Genomic DNA, 16,778 nt, shown 5'->3' on the forward strand with positions numbered 1-16,778 from the left:
ATATCTTCCAGGGAATTACTCTTATTAGATGTGTCTGAGTCTTCTGGGAACTGTTAATACTCTAGGCTAGTATTGCTTTTCTGAGTACTATAGCACTTAAATAATGAAATTAATAATTAATTGAGTTAAATAGATTTACATTAATATTCATCATTAATTAATATTTCAAACACCATGATATAAACACAAAAATAAATAGGTTAGTTTTTACCTTTTTGGATGAAATTTTCATTGTTGTAATAGGAGCATTATTCTGAAGAAGAAAAAAAACAAATAAATGGTTAAATAGAGCACTAAAATAATGATTTTATATCCAATAATTATATTTAATATAAACAAATGTGAAAAATTAAAGAGGCATTTTCTCTGAAGAAGGGAGAATATTAATAAGAATCCCATGAATTTTGCTATCTATTGTAGTGTGCTTTCTAGAGCTCCCAAATTGGGATGCTAAAATAATACTATGCATTCTAGAGCCCCCTTGCTGGGTGCTAAAATATACCGTCTGGACTAGCTCTCTGGAGGATCTTGGGACTTGCCCAAGTCCTTGGTCTTAGTGGAGGAGTGAAGAAGTCAGGAGGCCCATGAGGATGGTCAAAGATGGAGTCCTTATTTCAAGCCCTTAAATACCTTGGTATGATTACATCATTATAGAACAACACTAAGTAAGAGCTAACTAGAGAACCATTATATCATCACATCACACAGTGCAAGTACTAACTATAATCACCTTGCTGTTCATATGTAAATGCCTCTTATTGTAAATATCCCTTGCTTCAAGGTACTACTTGACTTCTCAGGAAGGGTGAGATGCACCAAAGGGAGATGGGGAGCCAAACCAAACATTGTCAGCAGGTCCCCTCTGGGCTGAAGGGTCTTATACCTTACCCAGAGCTCCCGCACTATTTGCGGTGCTCTACAATTCATAAATAAGAAATAGCATATATCAAATCCTAACCTTAATCAAAGAAGTAGCATATTAATTATACAGGAAGATCTAGAAAATGTATGATCAGAATGGTGGGTGGGCTGGTCATGTTTCAAGAATAAGGGATACCAGATGCCATTCTAGTGCTGCCCTAGAAACTATGAAATAACATAGGCCTAAAATAAGAGTATATTCTGCTCTACTATTTGTATCTTCCCTCTGATATTACCTATATAGATGCCCACATATATATGTGTGTGTGTGTGTGTGTGTGTGTGTGTGTGTGTGTGTGTGTTTATATACATACACACAAAGTTAGTTACACTCATTTTTGCATGTTTTTTGCAGTTTTGGTCTTTTTTATTTTTATTTTTTTTTAAACATTATTAGTGCTAAGAATACAGATAGCAACCCAGATGAACTCATTCAACATTCCCTTCCCAAAAAACTTTAAAAACAATTTTTCAAATCAAGTTGTGGAGCAGTAGAGTCAACAAAAGGTAAGAAGGAGATATTTTTCCAGCCTAAGACAACATAGGAGAATGGTAGGAAAAGTGTGACATGAGGGTGGAGAATGGCCAAGGGCACACTGGGAACAGTAGCAACAGAGGATAATGAAACTGACTGCAACAATGGCAGCAGCTTCAGGAAACTCCCAGCTGAATCCCCAAAGAGATCAAAGTATAATGAAAATTACATATATATTTAAATATTTATAGCCATTCTTTTTCTGGTGGCCTATCGAAAAGATGTTCATAAATTGGGGGAATAACTGAATAAATTGTGGCATATGATTGTAATGGAATATGCTTACACCATAAGAAATGATGTGAGGTTCAGAAAGAAAATCATAGTCAGCACTATATGGATGGATACAAAGTGAAGTAAGAACTAGGAGATCATTGTGGACAGTAACAACAATGTTGTAATGACCAACTGTGAAATACTTAGCTATTTTGATCAATATTATGATCCAAGACAATTGCAAAAGACTTGTGATAAAAATCAAAACAAAACTGATATCCATCTACACAGAGAGAACTGATGGACTCCGAGTACAAAATTAAGTCTAATTTTCTTGTTTAACCTGTCTTGAACTTTCTTTTCTTCATCTGAAAAAAATGGTAGAATTTTATCTGTCCTGATGTAAGATATATGATACCAAAATATAAGGCCCACAAAATTATATTATTTTCTTTCCTTCACAATCCCATTGCTACAGACTAAGTTTGACCATCCCCCAATTTGGACTATTTAAATCTCTTCTTTACAGGTTATATTCCTATAAAACCTTCAGTTCTCAGTGCTTCCTCAAAGCTTACTATATATAAAATAAAATCTAGTTCTTAAATCCCCCCTAGCTTCCTGGTTCTATAGAACTTCTCTTTCTATGCTTCCTTCTTCCATATTCCACTTCTGAAATCATAAGAAAATCAATACTGTCAATGTAATTAAAAATACTGTGGATCTATTCATCTATAGTTTTATTCACTGTCCTTATAACTTTTTTTTTCCCCCTGAGGCTGGGGTTAAGTGACTTGCCCAGGGTCACACAGCTAACGAAGTGTGAAGTGTCTGAGACCAGATTTGAACTCAGGTCCTCCTGAATTCAGGGATGGTGCTCTATCCACTGCGCCACTAGCTGCCCTGTCCTTGTAACTTATTAAATTGAATTAGAACAGTCCTTCCTGGCCAACAATTCTCTAGATTAGTTGTTTCTTCCATAAGAATGAAACTTTCTTAATGCAGCAAGATACTCTATTTTTGTTTTTAGATACTCTGTGCTAAGTATAGTACTTGGTAAAGAGAAAGAGCTTAATACTTGTATATCGTTTCATTCATTCTTCCCATCATAATTCTTTCTACCACCATAATCACAAGTATTAACACATCTCAATCTGGCACTGGCCTTACTACCACCAAAACAGAGAGGTAAAGTTAGAAAATAAGAAAAAAAAAGGAAAATTTAGGAAGAGCAGTATCCTCCTATCTGATTTCTTAGCATTAGGTTAGTTTTTTTTTTGTTTTGTTTTTAAAGATATTACCTATCCTCATAACTTAATTGGCTTAGGCGACTAAAGGCCAGAATTGTTGACATAGCTTACCAGTCACCTTAGGCTTCTGACCCATAGACCAGTAGGGACAACAAAGGCGCAAGGAAGCCTATACATAGCTTTATCAATGCTATAACCTTTTTCACTATCCACTCTTACAACAAACGTTAACTTTCTCATTTTACAAGTATCTTATTTTATTTTAGTCTCTAACCTCAACTTATTATGCTTGAATATGACCTCCCCTACATCAAAGAATAAAAGAAAGAGACTGGAATAAGAGTCAAAAACTAATCTTGGGATGGTTGTTTGGGACACTGAAAAACTTGAAGGTTTAAGTTTAAAAAAAAAAGCTGGAATGGCATTCCACCATATTTTCCCCTGAACATAACAAACTATTGTTTAGTTCATCATGTTAAGTTTGAAGAGCAAGTAAGCCTAAGGTAAACTTCTTAATATTCTCCTTTTGCTAGGAACAAAGAATTACTTTAAGAAATGATTCACTTTAATGAGGTCAGAACAGGAGTTAAGAAAAAGAAACTGAGTAATGTTCTCAGATTGTAATCCTCTGTGAATGCCTGCTTTATAACTGGTGAACTTGGTGAACACCATAGCTCCAAAATCACTCCTGTAACCTACTGAAAAAAAAAAGACCCAGTAGCTTAAGTCCAACTCCCTGACAGGGTAAAGGCGTGATTCTGCTAAGTTATGCTATGCCTACAACCCTCAAGATTGCCTAGATGTTGTATATACCTAACAGACATTTTTCCAGAGAGATGATGTAATGGTCTCTAAAGCCCACTCCAACACTTTTTCAGCAGCTCTTAGAGATGTGCAGAAAGGTGTTGCTTGAGACAGACGTCTAAGCTGTTGGTGATAGTTCAGTAATTCTCATATGCGAGCCAACTTTACCTAAGTAAGCCAGGCTCAATTCCAGCTCACAGTCTGGAGAGAGGGATAAAAGAACAGTTTGTAGTCCTTTGCCTCGTGGAAACAAAGAACAAAACTTGACCTTATTTTTTTTAAACCTTACATTTATTTTCCAGTGGTGCACTGATGTGACACTCAGATAAATAATATGCCTGATCTTGTTTCCACTTAATACATTATTTTCTTACAAGTCTGTGACATAATGTCACATACACCCAATTACTTCTAGTTCACAGAAAATGTGATACAAACACTGGGCCAAAGATAGTAACTGTATTAGGTAAGTGAACCTTCTGACTTGGGCATATCAATGAGTGGCACATACAACTGTATAATTCTGCAAATAATATTGCAGATTTGCCCCTATTCATGTCCCCTCCATGTATTTCTGTATTTCCTTCCTAACAGAGTTTATTCTTTCATAATGATAACACAGACATAAATCATATAACAGCTCCTAAGTAGTTACCACATGACTACAATAAGCAAAACTCATACTTCTTTGAAATTCCTTCTACAACATATATGTTTTGGTTTGTGTCAAGCCCAGTTAATTAACTATACTGTCTGATTATCAAAAGGACACTTCAGTATGAGGGAAAAAATGAAGTGCTATATTATAACAGAGCCTTCTTTAAAAAAAAAAACCCTCTGGGCACAGACTCTTATATTATTACTTTCACCAGACAAGTTGTAGAGTCAAATGTAAAACATTGTTTTATTTATTTATAACATATCTGGTTAAAATAGTGCAATAATTTTGTCATGCCAAAATTAAACAAAATATGAAAAGGGAAATGGAAATAGAAGTGTTTATCGATTACTGTTTTGGAGATTAGTTTCTAATCTAACAGATTAATCATAAATGCCCAAATGATATAGTTGAATTGAATAAAGAGTAATTTTTAAAAAATAATATTACTGGGTAATATATATGTATATATATATACATATGTATGTACATATATTTTTTTGCAGATAAATGTAGACAGATTGTCAATGTTTTTGCATGTTAGATTTTGCCAATTTCTCATTTCCTTTGAAATTTCACTGGATATTCTAAAAATGCTGTCCTTGAGACCTTTTTCTCATCAATTCAATCTTTAAGGAAAAAATATGAACTATAGTAAAGACCACAGGATTTTGTGGCAGATGTCTGACACAGGAATGTCACTGACCACAGTAGAACCTTAAGCAAATCATTTAAATTCTCTGATTCCTAATTTCCTCCTCTGTATAACTGGCACAATAATCCTGATCTTCCTTCTTAAGGGGCCAATCTGAATATGTAATAAATTAAGGGATATGAATATATTTTTTACAAAATGCAATAATTAACTGAATGTTTAATCAGGAAATTATAACTTTTGCTCAATCATTGGTTGGTTCCATAAACCAGAGGATGGCTTTTTATCCTCCTTGTGGCATTCCTTCCTAATAGATAAAACTGAAAGGGTGAAACTCCTCACTGGCATTGGCCACAATTTGATTATCTTTTTATTTATCCATGAACTTAATAACCTACTCTGTCAAATGTTTTTGAGAATAAATGGATCAACATCTTATTCTACCAAGAAGAGAGTTCGGTGCCAATATCAGTGATGGGGAGATCAGTAGCTAGGTTATAAAGTTGAATATTCCTAACAAGCCAAATGGAGCAAAATACCAGAGCAAGTCATCTATCTTCCAAGCAAGATATAAACTTACATACTTAAAATACTACAAAGCATAGGTATATGTGAACTGCATTCCTATAATTCTGTCTGTCTGAGTAGCTAGGGCACAAAACGTAAGAGTACAGAAGACATGTTTAAAGATTATTTGTTTTTTCAAATCACTTTACCTCTCTGTGACTCAATTTTACTAACTGTAAAATTGTAGAAATCGAATTAAATGACCTTTAAAGTCCCTTCTAATGTTACCTATGATGCTATGATCCTACTTTACAGAAAGAGAAAGACCGCATTAATTTTTGATTGTCTGATTAATCTCTTAGAACTCTTCCACCTTTAAGACTTTGTGATCTGTGATTTTTATAGGTTTTTATACCCCTTATTTTTGGAATAGAAGAGAATTTTTATGTGAAAAAGGAAAAGAATCTGACAGAAGGAAGAATATAGAGGGCCTGAGTCTTTATAAGTAGAGTATACACACATATGAAATGATGGATCCATCAAAGAGAGAAAGTACAAAAAGGATGAAATTGAAAACCCTTAAGTAGATAGAAGGTACAGTTCTGAAAGTCAGCATTTGTCTTCTTTAGCTTCAGTTAAGTTAAAACTTTCACTTGCAATAAAACCAAATGAAAACAAAACTGTTTTTCTTATGTTTTTTGGCTAAAAATCAGGGCAGTTATCTAACAAAAAGGTTGTTTTTCACTGGAATATATTTCCAGTGATAAAAGTCTTTTTCTAATTGGCTTGAAAATAAATCTTTCTTTGATTAAAAAAAAGATCAAAGTTTTTCAAGGAATGGTGATGGAGAAAGAAAGTGTAACCAGCAGTGTTTAGATAATTTGGAATATGGAGGGGGGGAATTCCAGAAGAATTCCATAGTATTTTTTTTGTTTGTTTTGTTTTGTTTTTTTACTTTTCAAATGTTTTATTATTTGAAAATCATTACAATTTGTTTTTCTCTTTTATCAAGTAGTCTCTTTCAAAGGCTTTGAGGTCAAAGGATTCAATGCAATATGCTGGAAAAAGAAATGAGTCAAACCTTAAAAACTTCAAGTTCTTCCAAAATGAGTTCTCCACTAGCTGTGCTATTAGTAGGCAGAACAACAACTTTCTGTACTGTGCCACGATCTGAAACAGAAATAGAACATATGAAGTGTTAGATTATTACTGTGTATTTTCCCCCAGAAAAGAAAATAATGTGGATAAAGGAAGATATATATTTATTGAATCCTAAAAAAAAAAAAAAGATTTTTACACAGCAAATATAACAACAGATCTTTTCCTGCTCACATATAAAATCACTTTCATTTGTATTTTAAAATCCATCTCTAAATGTAAAGTTCTTATCTAGAGGGATCTTTTTTTTATCAGCATGAAACTGTTTTGAAGTTTTGAACACTTAATATGTATACATATTAAAGTTATCTCCATTTGCCTTCAAAAAGATGAGTTTTATACAAGAACTTAATCCTGACACAATACATAATATTGCCCAGAAATATAATAATCTATAAGAGAAAGGTGATATATTATAATATTGTTATATTGTCTCAATGGTATTGTTACTGCCATTCCTTGCCCCTCATCCATCTCTACATTAAAGTCATATCATAGATGTTTTCATTTTGAAACTTAAAGAATAATTTTTGTGATTACTTTAAAATTAAAAAGATAGATTTTAATGAAAGTTGCACTGAATTACAAATTATGAGAACTGGAAATTAGCTGAAATAACCATATTCCTAGTAACAGTATATCTATGTATGTGTGTATGTGACAAGAATGAAGAATAGATTAACTGTAGAAAGTCTATATGCCTCACTGGTAGCCATTCCACATCAAAAGATCTAGAGGAAGGAGCCCCAGCACATGAATATCCACTTAGCAAAAAAAATACATCAATGAATAAGAGTCAGAGAGAAAGAAGAGTATGGATAGCTTGTATTAGTGAAAAGAGTATTCATACAGAGAGACTATAGATGACTCACACATCAAATGATCAAATTACCTATGAGTATTTTGAAGTTAGAAGGAGGGGAAGTAAAATAGGTACTGTCACTACTTATGCATCTAGAGAATGGCAATTGGAGATCTTCAAAGTGAAAAATCACTGAATTTCTCTGTTTTGGTTTTTTTATCTTTAAACTAAGGAAACTGGAGTTAATGATGTTGAAAATTTCATTCATCTTTAAATTCTAGTAATCTATGTGAATTAAAATATGTAGCACAGAAGTACAAGATATATATATATATATATGTATATATCACTGTACTGGTTTGTCTCAAACCTATCCCACCCCCTCAATCCAACCAACACATATGCAACATGCATAAACACAAATTGTAGCAGAAAAGCAGACTTTTTAGACATTTGACTCAACAAAAATCACATTAGCTTTCAGGTTAATTTAAAAAGTCATATGAGCAAAAATGTGAATACAGACGAGAATGACTGGATAAAATTCAAGGCATAGTCCTTTATTTCAGAAATGTTTTTAATTATTATAATCCTATGGCTATATCATAAGCTGAATTTTAACCAATTTTGTATGTAGAAACGCATTGGATGCTTTTATGTTCTAAAAAACCCCATTTTATCATAGAATGCTAGTCCATGTTGTATATCAGAATGTTTTGAGCAAAGTCTAAAATAGAAATCCACAAAATGGAATTACATGGGAGAACATAAAAGAACTACTTAGTGAAATGTCACAAATCTCAAATTAATTTTTGGCTGTCATTTGGAGGGGTTATAAAGTCTCTAATATAAAAGATTCTCTTTCATGTTAAGAGTTTCCATCTTATGTATTCAATTGAGAAGCTCAAAATTCTTAACAACCAAAAAACAAAATTAGATTTTTAAATACTGAAACCCAAGAAACTACCAAGTACAATAAAAATATACCTCTATTTTTTTACACTAAAACCACAAGATACTTTTTAAATGTTGCTGAAACTGGCCCCAACTACTGAAAAAAATTAAAAATGGCAGCAATCTTTAAAAGTCCTAAGCCACATTCTACAATTTAAATCCACTCCCTTAGCCACATTCAAAAGCAAATAAAAATACAAAGTTGGAAAAATCTGGGTATAAGCAAGGCTGTTCTGACTCAGTTTTGAGCATTCACAATATAGTACACATCCATCTTTTCATAAAGAAAAAAATACACTCAACTTTATTTGTTCATGGTCCCACAGCTAGTCAGTATTCAAATTCAGAACTCAATAAACTTTTCTTCACGTGATCTGTTTTGACATGGGGTAATTTATTTTCTAATGGGGTAATTGCTATGGCAAAATTTTAAATGTGTGGAGAGAGCCATTTTCATCTTGAAGGAGAGAGTTTTCAAAATAAGGAGCTAAGTAATATGATGAGTCCTTGCCTGTCCCTACTCCCAATAATTAGGCATTTACTTGGCTCACATAAGCTTGTTGAGCTGTAAACTTAAAAAAAAGAAAGGACAATAGAGCCCAATTGAAGAAAACTAAGTTGAAAATGGAAATTTGGAGAGATGAAGCAAGTGTGTGGTGGAAAAGAGTGAGATGATGAAGTTATTGTCAGGAATATTTAAAAAATAGAAACAAAGAAAGGAAGGCTATAATCTTTATTTGGGTTCACATCATCATATACACAAGAATAATGAAGATAATGCTGGTTTTATGGTTCACTGCTGGCAGACTGTAATGACAAATATGGATCACTGAATAGTCTATATAGCCTTGGTAATTTCTATCAATTTTAGAGAATATTTGTGACCATGAAATCAAAGCCTTGGTTACCAAAAATGCCCTGAGATGAAACTATGCCCCTAACAAAGGAAAACATTCTTAAATGAGGAAGTTGATTGCTCATTATCATATTTTCCAAGTGTTATCCATCAGGGGAACATGAAAATCAACAGCTTCATTCAGAAGGCCCCACACACTTGAATCCTATCAATTCCCCTAAGAGAGTCCTCCACAAAATAAAGAAATTTTGGAATATTTTTGTGAATCAACTCTTAAGGACTAATAGAAAAAAATTTAAAAAGCTTATAGTTGAAAGAGACTTCAGAGGGCCTTTCACAAAAAAAAAAAAACACTCTGAGAATCTAATAATAAGCATTTAGAAAAGCATTGTGCTAAGTTATAGGGATAGGAAAGAAGGAAGGGAGGGAAGGAAGGAGGGATGGAAAGAAAAAGAAACAATCAAAAAAAAATTGATCAAAAGAAGCATTCCCTCTATTGCAGCACTAGAAAATGGTCCTTCATATGCTCAATGCCTTTTAGGAAGACAGGATTCACTTCTTCAATAAAATGAATGCATTTTATTTTTGGACAATATTGTGTTAGAAATTTTTCCTCATAGTGAATCACAATCTCGGGTCCTCCTGACTCCAGAATACATGCTCTAATTACTGCCCCATTTAGTTTTGAATAAAGCTACATTTTTAAGGCTTTAATAAAATACTTCTGTTAAAAATTACTCAGTACTCTAAAATACTTTTAAAAATCCTATCAAATATATGGTGAGATTGTAGATTGTGTCTTCTGAAGGGGGTAGTAGATAGCATTGATGATATTATAATAGAGAAAAGGTTATATAATTTTACATCAAGATCTGGTTGCAGTCTGGATATTAATGTACAGTTTGAATTATCAAAATGAAGACAATTTTTATTAAGTCTACTGTATCAATTCAGCTGACAAATTTTTCATATTTGTTGAGTAAGGATGGTTTGCTTTGAATAAAACTAGTGAATATTACTCTCCATATCTGCTGTTAGATTATACCTGAAATGGCCTGGTTTTTGCATTTGCCTCTCCAGACTTACATTTCTGTGAGTTATTGGTAGCAGTTATCTGGATGATTTCTTCTCTCCTCACCAACTCTCCTTTGTCAGTGTAACCAAATAACCCCAATGTACCTGATCAAGGTTGTGTTTTGGCAGAACCATTAAGAAAGATCACCAGAACAGTGATTTCCATCCCACCAAAACAGGCACTTAAAAGTGAACTGCAAGATTCTCATAACAATCACCACTTTTCTCCCTGATAAGTAGTAACTACAATGAACTCCCATGAATTTCTTCCAATTCTGGATCTTGGCATAGGAGGTGTAATCTTTTTTTTTTAATCTCTACCTAAACCTGCAATCTGTAGCCCAGGGACAGTAAGTATCTTTAGGAGAACTCTAATTCTTAAGAAATTTTCCCTTATGCCAAATTTAACTATTTTTATGTGTAGATTTCAGTTATTGCTCCTAATTATGTTCTCTACTACCAAAAGAGCCAAGTTTAATTCATTTTACATTCATACAAAAAAAAAACTTTCAGATATTTGAAAGTATTGATTCCAATTTCCTTCTAGATACTCTTCTTTTCCCTATTTCTTTCAAACCCTATTTGGCATGGATTCAAGATTCTTCAACAATCTGGCTGCCCTTTCATAAACACTCTTTCCATTCTCAGTGCCATTCCTCCATTGTGGCTCTTAAGATTATAGATCTAGAAGTCTTACAGACTTCAGGTATTATCTAGTCCAATATTTTTTATAAGTAAAAAAAATATCTCCCAGAAAGTTTAACTTTATGGCATTCCAACCTGAAAAATGCACTCCAGAGTTAGAATGACTAGGTCACAGTATACAGGAACTATTACCCCTTTTATCCCAGGGGAGAGGGGGTGGTGGTGACCTGTCTTCACTATTAATTTATACTGAACTCACAGTCTTTTAAAACATCATTAAATTCCCTATTTACTTACCCAAGAAAGATTAGAAGGATAGTAATCTCCCACCATGTCTTCAAATGCTATACTTGTTAATTAATTGATTAATTTTTGAGCCTAAGTTTAAAACCTAAAGTGTGTCCCTAATAAGTTTTATATTATTATATTTGGCCCCAGCGTATAGCCTGCCATGGTCTTTTTGGAATTCTGACTCATTATCCAGTATATTCACTATCCTTCCAGATTTCTGGACAAGAGTCATCTTTTTTGAGAAATCCTAAGATGTACTACCCTATTATTTCTTCAATTCATGTTTTTAGGCTGACAATTAGAAAGTATTTCTGAGCAGGGAACTCCTAACTTCATTTCTATTCCTGTCTTCTTCCTCAGATCCTTATTGTATTAAGTCTTATATAGTAGTTTCTTTGGGTCTATTTTATCATTCCCTGACAAATAGGACAAATAAGTTCTTTATCACCTACTTTCCCTGGCATAAACCTGATAAAGAATATACTTCCCAATTTTATGACACTCCAGGCTTTGCTCCCTCCCCCCAATTAAAAATACTAAAGAAAGAGAGGCTTTAATCATTTTGCTCATCTTCCAGACAAATTAGAATTTGAAAGAAAAAAAGGAAAATAAAATAAGCCTTAGACTCAGCAAATCCAAACAAATTGCTATGATACCACAGGCTCACCTCAACAATTCCAGCTTCAAATCATTCTCTTCCAGTCCATCCTAGTTTACATTCCAATGTGAACATTTATTTCCATTTTCCTAAATCTGAATTCTTCCCAGCTCAATAAAACTAAAGAGCTGACTTTCCACTAACAGAAACCACCACCACAATTCATAGCAATAGGCATCCTCATGGGCAGTCATATAAGGTCTAGCTGTGCTAAACAACAGACTTCAGATCCTTATCCCTAGGATATACACCACCAGATTTCCTAGTTAGGAAATCTGGCAGGACATCAAGACATAGGCCACCACTATCCTGAACCCATGCTGTAATAGATAAAAGTTTCCTACATTAATACTTTCAAACTGGAATTTCCTCTAACTTTCCTTTAAAAGTCAAAGTTCTAATGGGGAAAACCATACAGGGATATAGAACTACTTGATAATATTCGTATTACTTAAGACCATTTGTAGTTTTTCAGTTGTTTCAATCAAATCCAATTCCTCATGACACCTTTTTGGGATTTTCTTGGCAAAGATCCCAAAGCAGTTTGCCATTTCCTTCTCCAGTTTATTTTACAGATAAGGAAACTGAGACAAACAAGATTAAATGACTTTTTCAGGGTCACACAGCTATTAACTATCTGAGACTGGATTTGAACTCAAGTCTTTCTGACTCCAGGCCTAATACTCTCTCCACTGTACCACCTATTGCTCCTAAAACTTAAGACCACATAAAAATTACTAAATAATTGATTGAATCAATCAGAGGTCTCGGGGGAAATGACTGCTTTTCTTGTTCCTTCAGTATAATATACAGCTCCATAGTACTCTGAATTGTACCTAATGTTCACAACTACTAAATACGCAAGATTTACTATTTAAAATAATGTCCATATCACAAATATATGGAAGTCAAGACAATTTCAGACATAGGACATGCATTAGTACAATGGAGAATTAGGCTTAAAATCAGGAAAAATGTGTTAATATCTCCACATAAATAATACTTCATCTTTAAAATAGAAAAGTCACTTTAATCATCAATTTCATCATCTATAAAATAGGCATCATAATGTAAAGGGAGTCAGGTGGCTCAGTGGACTGAGGACCAGGCCTGGAGTTAGGAAGACTGCTCTTCTTGAGTTCAAATTTAGCTTCAAACTCTTACTATGTGACCCTGGGCCCAAATAACTTAACCCTGTTTGTCTCAGTTTCCTCATATATAAAATGAACTGGAGAATGAAAATGACTAAATAACAACAAAACTTATATGAGCTACATCTCAAGGTTGCTGTGACAATAAATAAAGTTATGGGAAGATCAGTTTGTTACAGCACCTTAGAGAAAGCTGCTCGTAGATGAGGTCTGGAAAACTCGCCTCAGGTTCTAGGTTTGTGAAACCTGGCAGGTTGCTTGATGACATAGTGCTTCAGGAATCTCTCTACAATTAAAATCCCAATTCTACCCCTTAATCTGGCTGAGTTAGCACTACCTCGAACTGGTAAAAAGGACTTTTCTTACAATGAGCTCTTTCCATCACAGACACAGATCAAGAACAAAAATATTAAAGTCATAGGAATGAATGTAATAATAAATTAGGAAATTCTGATGAAAAGGTGAAGAACAACTTTCAACATATAGTTTTTATAATTTTTCTGTAAGACATTCTTTCTGTTCAAATCATAAAGGTGCTAAATCTAAGTCATGATTTCGATTCTACATAGGGCAGTTACCTTAATACAGAAAAAACAGAGTAGCTCTGTTCCCCATGGAGTTTCCAATGCTGTCTCCTACCCTCGTCTGACTTCCTATGAATGCATTTCATTGTTCACACAAGGAAATGAGTGAGGAAGTATGGGTAGACTTCAGTAAAAATCTATCACCACTATAGGGGGAAAAACCACTTAAATTTCATTTCCTACTTATAACTGATCAGTAATTCCATCTGCATAGAGGGCAGAATTTATAATTTTTAATAGCAAAGTAGCAAATAATTCCATAGTAATATAAGGTAACACATGAAAATGCTTTTTAATTCTTACTAAATAATATATAAATGTGAGTTAGTGATAGTATTTTGTTTAAAATAAAATGGATGTCTATACATGTAAAGTCATATACTGAAGAAATAATCTAGATAATTAAAGCAATAAAAAATAAATCTTTGTATCAATTGTCTGGGATTTTTAAACAATGCAGTTTTTAGGACAATTTTATGGGAATAATTGCTTTCATTTTTAAATGGGCAATCACCTCAAAAGTCTTTATTTTACTTTGTTTAGGTATGGAAGTTCCAAATAGTATTAACATAAAACAAGAAAGCAAATTAAATTAGGAAAATTCTGCCCTTCAAAAAGCTGAAATCAAAAAGTATAATAAGAAAAAATCCCTATATAGGTATGGGAGGAGCTCAACATTATTGGAGGCATTTATTTTAACTTTATATTTTACTTCCTCCTTCCTTATGTAAAATGGTAAATGCTTTCTTCTAAATTTTACTTGAGCTTTTTTTGGGCACCACTTTTATTTAAAAGGGAACATTCACACTTAAAAGACCTCTCCATTCTTAGCAGTGTAGTAGTAATTCTTGCCATGAAGCTCTCTGTTAAAAATCCTTAGGTGTTTCTAGATCCTACTTTGGAAAATAATGAAGTTTATATTCAATAAAACTATTAAATGAATTCACATTAGGCAATGTGTTGGGTTAACAAATAAGTATTTATTAAGTGTCTACTACATGCCAGGCACCATGCTAAGTGCTGGGAGACAAAGACAAAGTATTATTTTTCCTTAATGAACTTGTATACTTCTACAATATAGGGGATGCATTGTGCAAAAAGAATTGAGGAAGAAAATACGAACACTTTGGGAGATAAGGGAGAGCTTTCCAGAGCAGCTGGCAACTGAACAGAATCTTGATGGAAAAAAAGGTTTCTGAGACTTGAAGATGGAAAGGCAACTCATTTCAGAAAGCTTTGTGAGAACGAGGAAAGTGGGGTATGATTTGGGAGAAGGCCTAGTTTTCAAGTTTGGCTGAAGTATCATGCTTGGGAAAAGAAAGAACATGAAAAGCCTTCATTTACTAAAGGGTATTTGATTGGATCCTGCAGGTTATCTAGTCCAACTCTCTTATTTTACAGATGATTATATTGAAACCCAAAATGACAGAAGTGGCTTTTCGAAGGTCAAACAGGTAGTATAGTAAATGGTGGAGCTAAGATTTATACATATTTGCATTGTATATACGTCATTGCAGTAGGTGTATGCTGGGACTCAGAAGATTAAGAATTCACTGAATGCCAAATTAACTGGGCATTCCTATATGTGCAGTAGAATGGAAAAGGAGAATTACATATACAAGTGCTTATTTCTGTTATCTACAATTTATACTTAGTGTGCGCTGGTGTTCTTTGAATCCACAGTGAGCTAGAATAATATTAGTAGTAAAGTATCATTTATATAGAGCTTTCAGATTTGTGCAATGCTTCTAATATGTTAAATCATTGAATCCTCACAGCTCTGGGATGTAGGCATTATTATTAGCCCAGATAGAAATGAAAATAGCAGACGGGCGTCTAGGTGGCAGAATGGTTAGAATGCTAGGTCTAAAGTCAGGAAGACCCGAGTGCAAATAGGGCTTCATTAGCTGTGTGACCCCCTAGCAAGTACCTATTAAGGGCATTGTACTATATGTCTTATTTAGAATTTAAAGACAATACTCCCTTAATATATCTCCATTTCCTCATTTGTAAAATGAGCTGGAGAAAGAAATGGCAGTAACTTTATCAAGAACATCCCAATTGGGATCACAAAGAATTATCCTAAACTGCAAATGACTAAACACAACAAACTCAATTTGAAAGTTTCATTGTCATGCCTAGGTCACATAGCTACTAAGTGTCTGAGAAAGGATTTGATATCAGGTATTCCAGTCCTGAAGACTAGCAGGTCTTCTGTCTTCTGTACTAACTTACCTGCCTCAAGGGACTGCAGAGACCATATTATTTGCTTTTGCAAATGAAGAAACCAATGTCCAAGGAGGTTGCATTATTTGCCAAAAGTCACATACACAAAAAAGAACAGGGCTAAGTAATCTGAAATAGTCATCACTACTGTATCATCCTGGATTAACAAATAGTAGCCTTTTTCTGAGACTAAATGCACTTGCTTAGGCTGTCAAATTATCCAAATTATTCTGGTTGCCTCTTCTCTCTACTGAGAATCCCCAGCTCTGCTATAAATTAGGGTTATGCCATTTCTCTGCCTGTTCCTAGCAGAATACTTCTTTCTCTTTCCCAGGCAGTTATCATGGAACAAAGGCAAAGATGTTAATGCCTAAGTCACAAATGTGGCATCTACTTTAAAACTTCATGCTTTCCTAGGGTTTAGCAAAGGCCAGGTACTAATATAGATTCCATACAAGTGAAGGTTATAAGAAAAACTAATCCAGCAAATGCTCCATGAGAAGCCAGGGCGGAAACCACATGAATGCACCCCACGATATGAATTAATAATGATACTAAATCATCCTAAATCTCTAACACCCATTCACAGGAATCATTCAGCTTTTATCAAAAACCACATGTCATCCTGATTGATGAAGAGTAAGAAAAATATAAATATGGCTGAATGTGTCTGAACCTGACCCAGACATTTAAATATTTTTATAACTGCAGCAACATTAAAGAAAACAGGCACTGTCTCTTGACTAGTGGACTTAGAACAAATGCTTTGCATTGCAAGCAGTAGGTGGCAATGTTAAAATAGAAATGTTAATCTCAGGAAAACCCTTGCCTGC

General features: G+C 33.8%; 1 protein-coding gene across 2 annotated transcripts in view; it reads right to left on the minus strand.

The window, feature by feature from the left end:
- Window positions 1-16,778, minus strand: part of SEMA3C (semaphorin 3C) — a 193,053-nt gene that overhangs the window by 22,571 nt on the left and 153,704 nt on the right. For both annotated transcript variants that reach the window (XM_074268486.1, XM_074268487.1), the window contains 2 exons: window positions 6,628-6,716; window positions 212-253 (listed from right to left, as the gene is read on the minus strand). In XM_074268486.1, coding sequence (XP_074124587.1) covers window positions 212-253; window positions 6,628-6,716 — 131 coding nt within the window. The remainder of the gene's footprint in view (window positions 1-211; window positions 254-6,627; window positions 6,717-16,778) is intronic.

This window comes from Sminthopsis crassicaudata, chromosome 5 (genome assembly GCF_048593235.1).
Source record: "Sminthopsis crassicaudata isolate SCR6 chromosome 5, ASM4859323v1, whole genome shotgun sequence".
In the NCBI taxonomy this organism is placed as follows: domain Eukaryota; kingdom Metazoa; phylum Chordata; class Mammalia; order Dasyuromorphia; family Dasyuridae; genus Sminthopsis; species Sminthopsis crassicaudata.